Consider the following 11,771-nt stretch of genomic DNA (forward strand, 5'->3'; position numbering starts at 1 on the left):
TCAGGAGTCAGAGAGGCACAGGGCCTCCACGGCCGTGCTGAGCCCCTGGCTGACGCCCCCCACGGCCAGCAGGCAGTCCCTCAGCACGATGCTGGAGCAGGCGCAGCGCGGGGTGGGCATGGGGGGGAGGCTCTCCCACTTGTTCTTCTCGGGGTGGAAAGCCTCTGCCGACTCCAGCACGGTCGGCTGATTCCCTGGAAGCACAAAAGGAGGCGCTGGATGATCTGGGAAGCACCGTCGGGCTTCTCTTGGCTGCTCTGTGCCCCATCCCCGTACCGGGTTTGTTTTCCCTGCTCCCTCCCCCCAGCCAGCGCTGGGATTTCTCCTTTTTTTGGGGATGACAACAATTCCAACACCTTTTTAAAGGGTTCCCACAGTCCCAGAGCCTCACCCAGGCCCCCAGCCACGACAACTCTGCCTCGCAGGTAGCCGGCCACGAAGTCTGCTCGCCTTTTCTTCAGGTAGCAGGAGCGCTCCACCTTCATCCACCCACCTGGAAGGACGGGACACGCTGGGTTTGTGGGATCACCCGCCCCTGGAAGGCATCCACCCCTCTGAGCCCCTGGCTGTGGAAGGGCAGTTTGGCTGCTGCACCTTGGGGGGATAAAACCCCATGGAACGGGTTGGGTTTGGCCCCTGTCACCCCACTGTTGGATCCAGCTGTTGGACCCAGCTGTTGGATCCAGCTGTTGGATCCAGCTGTTGGATCCAGCTGTTGGATCCAGCTGCCTCAGGAGTGAGGTTTTCCCATGGCACTTGGTAATCCTGACTGGAAATTGTTCTTTAAGCTGAGCTCAAGGCAGCAACAGATGGGAGCTCTGTGCTCTGCAAGGATGGCAGAGCCCCAAACCCAGCCCTGTGTGTCCCCAAACCCCAAACCCAGATCTGTGACCCCAAACCCAGCCCCGTGTGTCCACGAACCCCAAACCCAGCCCTGTGACCCCAAACCCAGCCCTGTGTGCCCCAAACCCAGATCTGTGTCCCCAAAACTCAAACCCAGCTCTGTGTGCCCCAAACCCAGATCTGTATCCCCAAACCTCAAACCCAGCCCTGTGTGCCCCAAACCCAGCCCTGTGTGCCCCAAACCTCAAACCCAGCCCTGTGTGCCCCAAACCCAGCCCTGTGTGCCCCAAACCCCAAAACCAGCCCTATGACCCCAAACCCTAAATCCAGCCTTGTGTGTCCCCAAACCCCAAACCCAGCCCTGTGTGCCCCAAACCCCAAGCTCCAAACCCAGCCCTGTGTGCCCCAAACCCTAAATCCAGCCCTGTGTGCCCCAAACCCCAAATCCCAAACCCAGCCCTGTGTGCGCAAACCCAACCCCGTGTTCCCAAACCCCAAACCCATCCCTGTGACTCCAAACCCCAAACCCATCCCTGTGTCCCCAAACCCATCCCTGTGTCCCCAAACCCCAAACCCATCCCTGTGTGTCCCCAAACCCCAAACCCATCCCTCTGTCCCCAAACCCCAAACCCATCCCTGTGTCCCCAAACCCATCCCTGTGTGACCCCAAACCCATCCCTGTGTCCCCAAACCCCAAACCCATTCCTGTGTCCTCAAACCCATCCCTGTGTGCCCCAAACCCATCCCTGTGTGCCCCAAACCCATCCCTGTGTCCCCAAACCCATCCCTGTGTGCCCCAAACCCATCCCTGTGTGACCCCAAACCCATCCCTGTGTCCCCAAACCCCAAACCCCAAACTCAGCCCTGTGCCCCAAACCCCAAACCCATCCCTGTGTGACCCCAAACCCATCCCTGTGTGCCCCAAACCCATCCCTGTGTCCCCAAACCCATCCCTGTGTCCCCAAACCCATCCCTGTGTGACCCCAAACCCATTCCTGTGTCCCCAAACCCATCCCTGTGTCCCCAAACCCATCCCTGTGTCCCCAAACCCATCCCTGTGTGACCCCAAACCCATTCCTGTGTCCCCAAACCCATCCCTGTGTCCCCAAACCCCAAACCCATCCCTGTGTCCCCAAACCCATCCCTGTGTGACCCCAAACCCATCCCTCTGTCCCCAAACCCATCCCTGTGTCCCCAAACCCATCCCTGTGTGACCCCAAACCCCTCCCTGTGTCCCCAACCCCCTCGGGAAGGGCCGTGGCTGCTCCGGCTCCCACCTTGCTCCAGGTCGAAGACGTCCACGGTCCTCATGAACTTGGGCTGGCGGTAGAGGCGGCCCTGGCGCAGCCCCCCCAGGCTGAAGAGCTTCTCCTCGGTGGGCACGAAGCTGGAGAAGGCTCTCTTGGTGGGGATGCTGGGGAACCTGGTCCAGGAGCGCGTGTCCGTGTCGAAAACCTCGAAGGCGTTGACGGCGTACTTGGATTGCCTCCCCCCTGGGAAGGAGAGGGAGTTGGAGAGGGAGGTGGAAAGGAGGGAATTGGAAAGGAGAGGGAATTGAAATGGAGAGGGAATTGAAATGGAGAGGGAATTGGAAAGGAGGGAGTTGGAAAGGAGAGGGAATTGGAAAGGAGCAGGAATTGAAATGGAGAGGGAATTGAAAAGGAGAGGGAATTGGAAAAGAGGGAATAGAAAAGGAGAGGGAATTGAAATGGAGAGGGAGTGGAAAGGAGAAGGAGTTGGAAAGGAGAGGGAATTGGAAAGGAGGGAATTGGAAAGGAGGGATTTGGAAAAGAGGGAATTGAAATGGAGAAGGAATTTAAATGGAGAGGGAAGTCAAATGGAGAGGGAATTGAAATGTAGGGAATTGGAAAGGAGGGAATTGGAAAGGAGGGAATAGAAAAGGAGAGGGAATTGAAATGGAGAGGGAATTGGAAAAGAGGGACTTGGAAAGGAGGGAATTGGAAAGGAGGAAATTGGAAAAGAGGGAATTGGAAAGGAGAAGGAATTTAAATGGAGAGGGAATTGAAATGGAGAGGGAGTTGAAATGGAGCGGGAATTGGAGAGGGAATTGTAAAAGAGGGAATTGGAAAGGAGGGAATTGGAAAAGAGGGACTGGAAAAGGAGAGGGAATTGAAATGGAGTGGGAATTGGAAAGGAGAAGGAGTTGGAAAGGAGAGGGAATTGAAATGGAGAGGGAATGGAAAGGAGAGGGAGTTGGAAAGGAGAGGGAGTTGAAATGCAGAGGGAATTGGAGAGGGAGTTGGAAAAGAGGGAATTGAAAAGGAGGGAATTGGAAAAGAGGGAATAGAAATGGAGAGGGAATTGAAATGGAGAGGGAGTGGAAAGGAGAAGGAGTTGGAAAGAAGAGGGAATTGAAATGGAGAGGGAATGGAAATGGAGGGAACTGGAGAGAGACTTGGAAAAGAGGGAATTGGAAAGGAGAAGGAATTGAAATGGAGAGAGAGTGGAAAGGAGAAGGAGTTGGAAAGGAGGGAATTGGAAAGGAGGGAGTTGGAAAAGAGGGAATTGAAATGGAGAAGGAATTTAAATGGAGAGGGAAGTGAAATGGAGAGGAAATTGAAATGGAGAGGTAATTGAAATGGAGAGGGAAGTGGAAAGGAGAGGGAGTTGAAATGGAGTGGGAATTGGAGACGGAATTGTAAAAGAGGGAATTGGAAAGGAGGGAATTGGAATAGAGGGAATAGAAAAGGAGAGGGAATTGGAAAGGAGAGGGAATTGAAATGGAGTGGGAATTGGAGAGGGAATTGTAAAAGAGGGAATTGGAAAGGACAGGGAGTTGGAAAGGAGAAGGAATTGGAATGGAGAGGGAAGTGGAAAGGAGAGGGAGTTGAAATGCAGAGGGAATTGGAGAGGCAATTGAAAAAGAGGGAATTGGAAAGGAGGGAATTGAAATGGAGAGGCAATCGGAAAGGAGAGGGAATTGAAATGGAGAAAGAATTGAAATGGGGAAGGAATTGAAATGGACAAGGAATTGAAATGGAGAGGGAACTGGAGGAAGACAAAGGATGCAAAAGGAAGCAAAAGGAAAAAAGTGAAGGAGAAGGAAGAAGAAGGAAGAAAAAGGAGCAAAAAGGAAGGAAAAGGAAGGAGAAGGAGAAAGAAGAAAAAGGAAGAGAAAGGAAGAAAAAGGAAAGAGAAGGAGGAAGGATGGAGAAGGAAGGAGAAGGAGGAGAGGAGGAGGCAGGGCTGCTCCTTACCCAGCACGTAGATCTTGGTGCCCCTGAGGATGGACGTGGCTGCGTAGCGGGGGGTGGGCATGGCAGCCAGGGACACCCAGATGTCCTTGAGCACGTCATAGTGCTGCAGGAAGTTGTGGGGCCGCAGGTCCGAGCCCATCCCGCCCGCTGCGTACACCCTGTAGTCTGGACGGGGCAAAAAAACCCCAAAATCCCAATAAATTATTGAAGGAAAGCACCAGAAATCCATCTTCCCCTGCTGTGTACACCCTGTAGTCTGGATGGGGCAAAAAAACCCCAAAATCCCAATAAATTATTGTAGGAAAGCACCAGAAATTCATCCTCCCCTGCTGTGTACACTCTGTAGTCTGGATGGAAAACACTTGCTTTTGGTCGCCACTGTCTCCTGGAGTGAGCTGCACTTCAGGGGAGCTTTCCACAATCAAATTCCCTATCAAAACCTGCTCCCACCTCTATTCCACTCTCAACTTCTACACTCATGGACCTTCCTGCCATCTGTGAAACTTCCCAAACTTTCCCATCTTTCCCTCTTTCCCACACTTGCCTTTAGCCGCCACAATGATTCCCATGGCTGCCTCGCAGAGCGAGCTGCGCTTCAGGGGAGCTTTCCACAATCAAATTCCGTATCAAAACCTGTTCCAACCTCTTTTCCACTCTTCACTTCTTCATTCAGAGACCTTCCTGCCCTCTGTGAAACCTCCTTACCAAACTTTCCCTCTTCCTCACACTTGCCTTTGGCCGCCACCGAGATGCCCATGGCCGCCTCGAGGAGCGAGCTGCACTTCAGAGGAGTTTTCCACAATCAAATTCCATATCAAAACCTGCTCCCACCTCTTTTCTGCTCTCAACTTCCACACTCACACACCTTCCTGCCCTCTGTGAAACCTCCTTGCCAAACTTTCCCATCTTTCCCTCTTTCCCAACATTTGCCTTTAGCCGCCACAATGATCCCCATGGCCGCCTCATGGAGCGAGCTGTGCTTTAGGGGAGCTTTCCACAATCAAATTCCATATCAAAACCTGCCCCAACCTCTATTTCACTCTTCACTTCTTTATTCAGAGACCTTCCTGCCCTCAGTGAAACCTCCTTACCAAACTTTCCCTCTTTCCCCACACTTGCCTTTGGCCGCCACTGAGATGCCCATGGCCGCCTCACGGAGCGAGCTGTGCTTCAGAGGAGCTTTCCACAATCAAATTCCATATCAAAACTGCTCCCACCTCATTTCTGCTCTCAGTTCTACACTCAGAGACCTTCCTGCCATCTGTGAAACTTCCCAAACTTTTCCCTCTTTCCCCACACTTGCCTTTGGCCGCCACAATGATCCCCATGGCCGCCTCATGGAGCGAGCTGTGCTTCAGGGGAGCTTTCCACAATCAAATTCCATATCAAAACCTGCCCCAACCTCTATTCCACTCTTCACTTCTTCATTCAGAGACCTTCCTGCCCTCTGTGAAACCTCCTTGCCAAACTTTTCCCTCTTTCCCCACACTTGCCTTTGGCCGCCACCGAGATGCCCATGGCCGCCTCACGGAGTGAGCCGCGCTTCAGGGAAATTTTCCGCAATCAAATTCCATATCAAAACCTGCTCCCACCTCTTTTCTGCTCCCAACTTCTACACCTTCCTGCCCTCTGTGGAACCTCCTTGCCAAACTTTTCCCTCTTTCCCCACACTTGCCTTTGGCTGCCACTGAGATGCCCATGGCCGCCTCGCAGAGTGAACTGTGCTTTAGGGAAACTTTCCACACTCTATTATTCTATTTCAAAACCTCCTTCCACCTCTTTTCCACTCTTCACTTCTTCATTCAGAGACCTTCCTGCCATGTGGAAACCTCCTTGCCAAACTTTCCCATCTTTCCCTCTTTCCCAACACTTGCCTTTGGCTGCCACTGAGATGCCCATGGCCGCCTCGCGGAGCGAGCTGCGCTTTGGGGAAGCTCTCCACAATCCATTACTCTTCTATTTCAAAACCTGCTCTCACCTCTGTTCCACTCTCAGTTCTACACTAAGAGATCTTCCTGCCATCTGTGAAACTTCCCAAACTTCCCCTCTTTCCCCACACTTGCCTTTGGCCGCCACCGAGATGCCCATGGCTGGGAGTGAGCCGCACTTCGGGGAAATTTTCCACAATCAAATTCCATATTAAAACCTGCTCCCGCCTCTATTCCACTCTTCACTTCTTCATTCAGAGACCTTCCTGCCATCTGGAAACCTCCTTACCAAACTTTTCCATCTTTCCCTCTTTCCCCACACTTGCCTTTGGCCGTCACAAAGATTCCCATGGCCGCCTCACGGAGCGAGCCACGCTTTGGGGAAGCTTTCCACAATCCATTATTCTTCTATATCAAAAACTGCTTCCACCTCTATTCTGCTCTCAGTTCTACATTCAGAGATCTTCCTGCCATCTGTGAAACTTCCCAAACTTTCCCCTCTTTCCCCACACTTACCTTTGGCCGCCACCGAGATGCCCATGGCCGCCTCGCGCAGCGAGCTGCGCTTCCTCCAGCGCCCCTCGTCCGTGTTGTACATCTCCACCACCTTCAGCGGCAGCTGGTTGGCGCCCACGCCGCCGATCACCATGATCCTCTTGCCCAGCACGGTGACGGCCACGCCGGCCCTGGCCGTGGGCATGGCGGGCAGGGCTGCCCACTGGTCGGCCTCGGGCGAGTAGACCTCGAAGGAATCCACGGCCACGCCGTTGTCGTCGCAGCCGCCCACGGCGAACACTTGCCCGCCCGCCTCCACCAGCGTGGAGTAAACCCTGCGGCTGGGCAGCGGTGCCAGCGACTTCCACTGGAAGTCTTTGGTGCTGGGAAGCTCCATGGTGGCTGCTAGGAAGGGGTTGGTGCTGGGGAAAAAAAAGAGAATTATGGAATTGTTGAAGGTGGGAAAGTTCTCCAGGATCGGCCAAGCTGTGTCCGATCGCTGCGCTGAGTGCAACGTCCAGGAATTCCTTGGAAACCTCCAAACCCCCCTGGGCAGCCCCTTCCAGCCCTTTCCATCAGCAAATTCCTGCTGATGTCCAACCTGAGCCTCCCCAGCCCAGCCTGAGGCCGTTCCCTCTCCTCCTGTCCCCGTTCCCTGGGATAAGATCCCAAATCCCCCCCGGCTGTCCCCTCCTGGCAGGGACTTGTGCAGAGCCAGAAATTCCCCCTGAGCCTCCTTTGCTCCAGGCTGAGCCCCTTCCCAGCTCCCTCAGGACTCTCCAGACCCTTCCCAGCTCCCTCAGGACTCTCCAGACCCTTCCCAGCTCCCTCAGGACTCTCCAAACCCTTCCCAGCTCCCTCAGGACTCTCCAAACCCTTTCCAGCTCCCTCAGGACTCTCCAAACCCTTCCCAGCTCCCTCAGGACTCTCCAAACCCTTTCCAGATTTCTCCAAACCCTTCCCAGCTCCCTCAGGACTCCCCAAACCCATTCCCAGTCCTGTTCCCTTCCCAGGACTCGCTCCAGCCCCAAAATATTCCTCCTGAACTGAGGGAAAATCCCAGAATGCAAATTCCACCCTGCCAGGAGCAGAGCAGGACCAGAGCTGCCCTGCCACTGCCACCTGTCCCCTGTGTCACCCCCAGAGCGCCACTGCCACCTGTCCCCTGTGTCACCCCCACGCCCAGAGCGCTCTGCCAGTCCCGCCTGTCCCCTGTGCCACCCCCAGAGCGCCACTGCCGCCTGTCCCCTGTGTCACCCCCGCCCCCCGAGCAGCACCGCCACCTTTCAGCGCCTCTCCATCAATCCCGCGGCTCCGGAGCCGCCTCGGCAGCTCACGCAGAGACCGAGCCTAAAAATAAAAGAGAACAAAAAGAGGTGGGAAAACAGAAAACCAAACAAACAAACAAACAAACACAAAAAAACCCAAACAAAAAACAAACGCGCACGAAAAAAGGAAAAAAGAATCAGTCTGTCCTGCTGCTTCCCGAGCTTCCCCGCACCCAGGTGACTCCGACCCAGGCTCGGCTCCCTCCACGCCGGTTTTCCTGCCGGCTGGGGAAGTTTTCCTGCTCTGACCCAGCGGATTCCTCCTCCTGACCTTCCTCGCATCCCCACCCTGAGGAATGCGAACCCCCGGCTCTGCAGTCCCGGGGGCAGCGGGCTGGGAACGCGCGGGCTCTGCTCCATCTCCTCTCCTTCATTAAGTGCGATGCAGATGAGCTTAATTAGCACGGGAGGACGGAGAGAGGGACAAAAGCGACGCTGGGAGGGAAATCCCATCCTTCCAACCCCGAGCCTCCAAAAAATCCGATTAGTCCGAGCAGCGCTGTTTGTTTTTATTATTATTTATCTTCCCAAATAAATGTTCGGGAGCGCACTAAACGTTATTTATTGCATGAAGAATTAATAAATAAACTGAGAAATCCTGCTTGGGCTGCCACCCTCCAGCAGCAGGAGCTGCCGTGGGCCCATCCACAATTCCCGGGGTAATTCCCGGAAATTCCCGGCTCCAGGGGGGCCGCAGACAAAGGGACACAAAGCCAAGATAAAAAGCAGCAGCACCACATCGAGCTGCGCTTCCCAACCTCCCAGAATCCAAGGAAAAAGCAGCGAGCAGCAGCCTGGACTGCTCCGGGATTTGTGCCCTGGCAGATCCGGGGTTCTGCCCCCACGGAGGATTGATTTCCTTTCCAGGTGAATTTTCATGGATAAATTCAGTCTGGGCTGGCTAATTATCAAAGCAGAGCCAGCTCCTCTTTCCAGGAGCTCGATGGATTTGCGTCCTGACAATTCTGACCTCTATTCCTTCAAATCCAAACTGCTGGGGTGAGACACAGCCAGAGCCACTCCAGCGCCTGCCAGCAGCAGAACCCGGCTGGGGCCAGGCAATTTCTCCCTCCAAAGCTCAGGAATAATTGCCTAAAATGGCCTAAAAATTCCTTTTCGACATCCCAGCACGCAGAGAGCGCTTGGAGGGGGATGAGGATTTCTCCGGGCAGGTCCTCCATGGGAACAAGAGAGAAAAGAGCCGGGAATTCTGCTGGAATGCGAAGCCCTGCCTGAATTCCGCTGCCTTGGCACACGAAGATTCTGCTCCTCTTCCCTCCCGAGCTATTTAAAGGAAATCAAGGTCAGGCTCACACGCTGAATTCCTGAATTCCCCGCCTTCGCCTCCGGCTCTCCAAAAATCACCTGGATTTCACCGGGAGGCGACACGAGCGCCGTGCTGGGAGCTGGCAGAGCCTCCTGCGGCCACATTCCCCTCCCGGGCCCAGGGAATGATCGCCTCATCATCCCAGACTAATTGACATTGGAAATCCAAAGGAAGGGAAATTGCTTTTCCAGCGGCGGAGCTGGGGCCGAGCCCTCTCCACTCCTTATCCCCGCAGGACGAAATTCCTTGGTTCAAGGATGGAAAGAACGAAATTCCTAGGTTTAAGGATGGAAAGGATTAAATTCCTAGGTTTAAGGATGGAAAGGATTAAATTCCTTGGTTTAAGGATGGAAAGGATGAAATTCCTAGGTTTAAGGATGGAAAGGATGAAATTCTTTGGTTTAAGGGTGGAAAGGATGAAATTCCTTGGTTTAAGGATGGAAAGAACGAAATTCCTAGGTTTAAGGATGGAAAGGATGAAATTCCTTGGTTTAAGGATGGAAAGGATGAAATTCCTTGGTTTAAGGATGGAAAGGATGAAATTCTTTGGTTTAAGAAACCCTCCAGGGTCTTTTCCAAGCGGATTTGGGGCATGGATGGGCAGGGGCAGCCCCACAGCACCCCCAGAGAGGGGTCAGGGCTCCAGGGGACTTCCCTGGATATTCCCTCCAAGGAAAACCCATCCCTCATTTTGGAGAGCCCCCGGATTCGTGGCATTTATGGATCTGCAATAATTCGGGATTTATCAGAGCCAGGCGGGTGGAACTCCAAGGAATTCGTGAGATGAACAGGGGGAGATGTCAGAGCAGCTCCTTTCCCTTCCCATCTCTCTTCTCTCCAGGATTTGGAAGTTTTGCTGCTCCAGGGTGGAAATTCCAAGGACTGGAACCCAAATCTGCTCCCATTTGGGGACGGGACAGAGCCAGGGTGGCGCTCGGAGCCCCAGAGCTGCCACCAGGAGCGGGCACAGAAATCCTCCGGGGAAACTTCGGGAAAAAGGTTCCTCCCCTCCCTCGGGTCCCGAGGGAAAAGGGGCTGGGAACAGCCGGGTTCTGGTGCCTTTGCTTCCACCCCGGCAGCTGGGAATGAAAGGAACAGGCTGGGAATTGTCAGCCGGGGATTCCTGACCCCTCCCGCCTCAGCTCCCTCGCCATAGTAACAACCACCCGGAACACCACAACAACAACAACAACAAAACCTCACCGGTTCCCCGCCTCTGCCCGGAAAAAAACGGCAAAAAGAGCGAAAACCGTCGGGATTAGAGGAGATTTCATCGTGCCGAGCAGAGCAGCGCTTTGAGCGGCTCGTTTTGTCCCCATCCCCCGATCCCGAGCATCCTTTGGGATGCAGGAGGGGCTGGGGCCGGTCTGGCTGCCCCCAGCTTCACCCCTTCCCCCATCCCGGTCCCCCGGGAGCCTCTCCAGCCTCCTCCTGCCAGCTGCGACCTCCTGATGGGAGGGACGGGGGTTGTGGAAGGAAATATTCCCCGGCAGGAACATGTCAGTGGTGTCACAGCTCTGGGACAGGGGCAGAAACTGCTTTGTTTTTTAAAAGAGCCCAAAATCAGCCTTTTAAAAAAAAAACCCTGAGTGGGCTGAAAAATCAGCAGAGCAAGGTGAGGTTTGCTCGTGTCACAGCTGAGCTCAGGAGTTGGAATTTGATTTAAATAATGTAATTTAATTTAATTCAAGAGCAAGGATCCACCTGCAAAGGCAAACACAGCTCCCACCAGGATCCTGAATCCCCAAAATCTCCCTCTGCCCCAGCAGCTGCTCTCCTGAAAGGCTTTTCCAAGCCCTGCAGCCTCTCAGGTTGTGTTTCCAGAGCTCCTTTTTCTCTTGATTTCAGCTGCAGAGGGAATGGGAAGAGCTCGGGCCAGATCACAGCTGGGGGAGGTCACAGTGACCCCATCCCTGCCGGGCCTGGTCTGGGAGAAAGGCTGGAAAAAAATGGGATTGGGGATGCTGCGAGGAGAAAGGCTGAAAATATGGGATTTTGGGGGGGGGGAAAGTATAGGAAAACCTCATATTTTTTCACAAAAAGTAAGGGAAAAAAAAAAATCATCGTTCCTCACCCAATTTTTGGAAGGGAAGCACAAACTCCAAGCTTTGTTGGTGGCTGTTCCTGAAAAGCCTGGGAGGACACGGGGTCCCAAAGCATCCCTCCCCCCGAACGACCTCCAGGGAGGAATTCCCTCCTTCCCTTCCCCAGGATTTCTCGGGAATACTCACAGCTCCGCTGGAGCATGGCTGGAAATGCTCCGGATTTTCCCAAATCCTCCGAGCATCCCCTTCCTCCCACTCCCCGCCGGGCTGCGAGCGGCGCCGGGAGCAGCCGGGGCTGGGAATTGCTGCGTGGGAAGAGGGGAGAAAAAAAAAATAAATTAAATAAAATAAATCCGCGTAAATCCAGCGGCGCTGCTGTTCCCCCTCTGGAAGATGTAGGACACTCAGGGCGGGGAGGGTTTCCCCAGCTGGGCTCCTCCTCGGGGCTGTGCGTGCGAATTCCCGGCGTTCCCGATCCATCCCTGAGCCTTTTATGGCTCGCACAGGATGTTCTGGAACCGCGGCGCTCCCCCCGCTCCCCGCCCTAAAGCGGCACCGGCAGAATCGCCGGGGAATTTGGGGGAAAA

The 11,771-nt window shown here is 54.3% G+C and overlaps 1 protein-coding gene across 1 annotated transcript; it reads right to left on the bottom strand.

Moving 5' to 3' along the window:
- Positions 1–11,431, bottom strand: KLHDC8A (kelch domain containing 8A; the record flags this gene model as incomplete). The annotated part of the gene is made up of 7 exons (XM_084220628.1): positions 11,371–11,431; positions 7,768–7,834; positions 6,506–6,906; positions 4,062–4,226; positions 2,121–2,336; positions 392–493; positions 1–194 (listed from the first exon to the last, which is right to left on the bottom strand). Exons 3-7 carry the CDS (start codon positions 6,879–6,881, stop codon positions 1–3), a joined length of 1,053 nt encoding a protein of 350 aa, XP_084076754.1. The 5' UTR covers positions 6,882–6,906; positions 7,768–7,834; positions 11,371–11,431.
- Between the last annotated feature and the right edge of the window lie 340 nt (positions 11,432–11,771).

This window comes from Fringilla coelebs, assembly GCF_963513975.1.
Source record: "Fringilla coelebs genome assembly, chromosome: 23".
NCBI classification, from domain to species: Eukaryota; Metazoa; Chordata; class Aves; order Passeriformes; family Fringillidae; genus Fringilla; species Fringilla coelebs.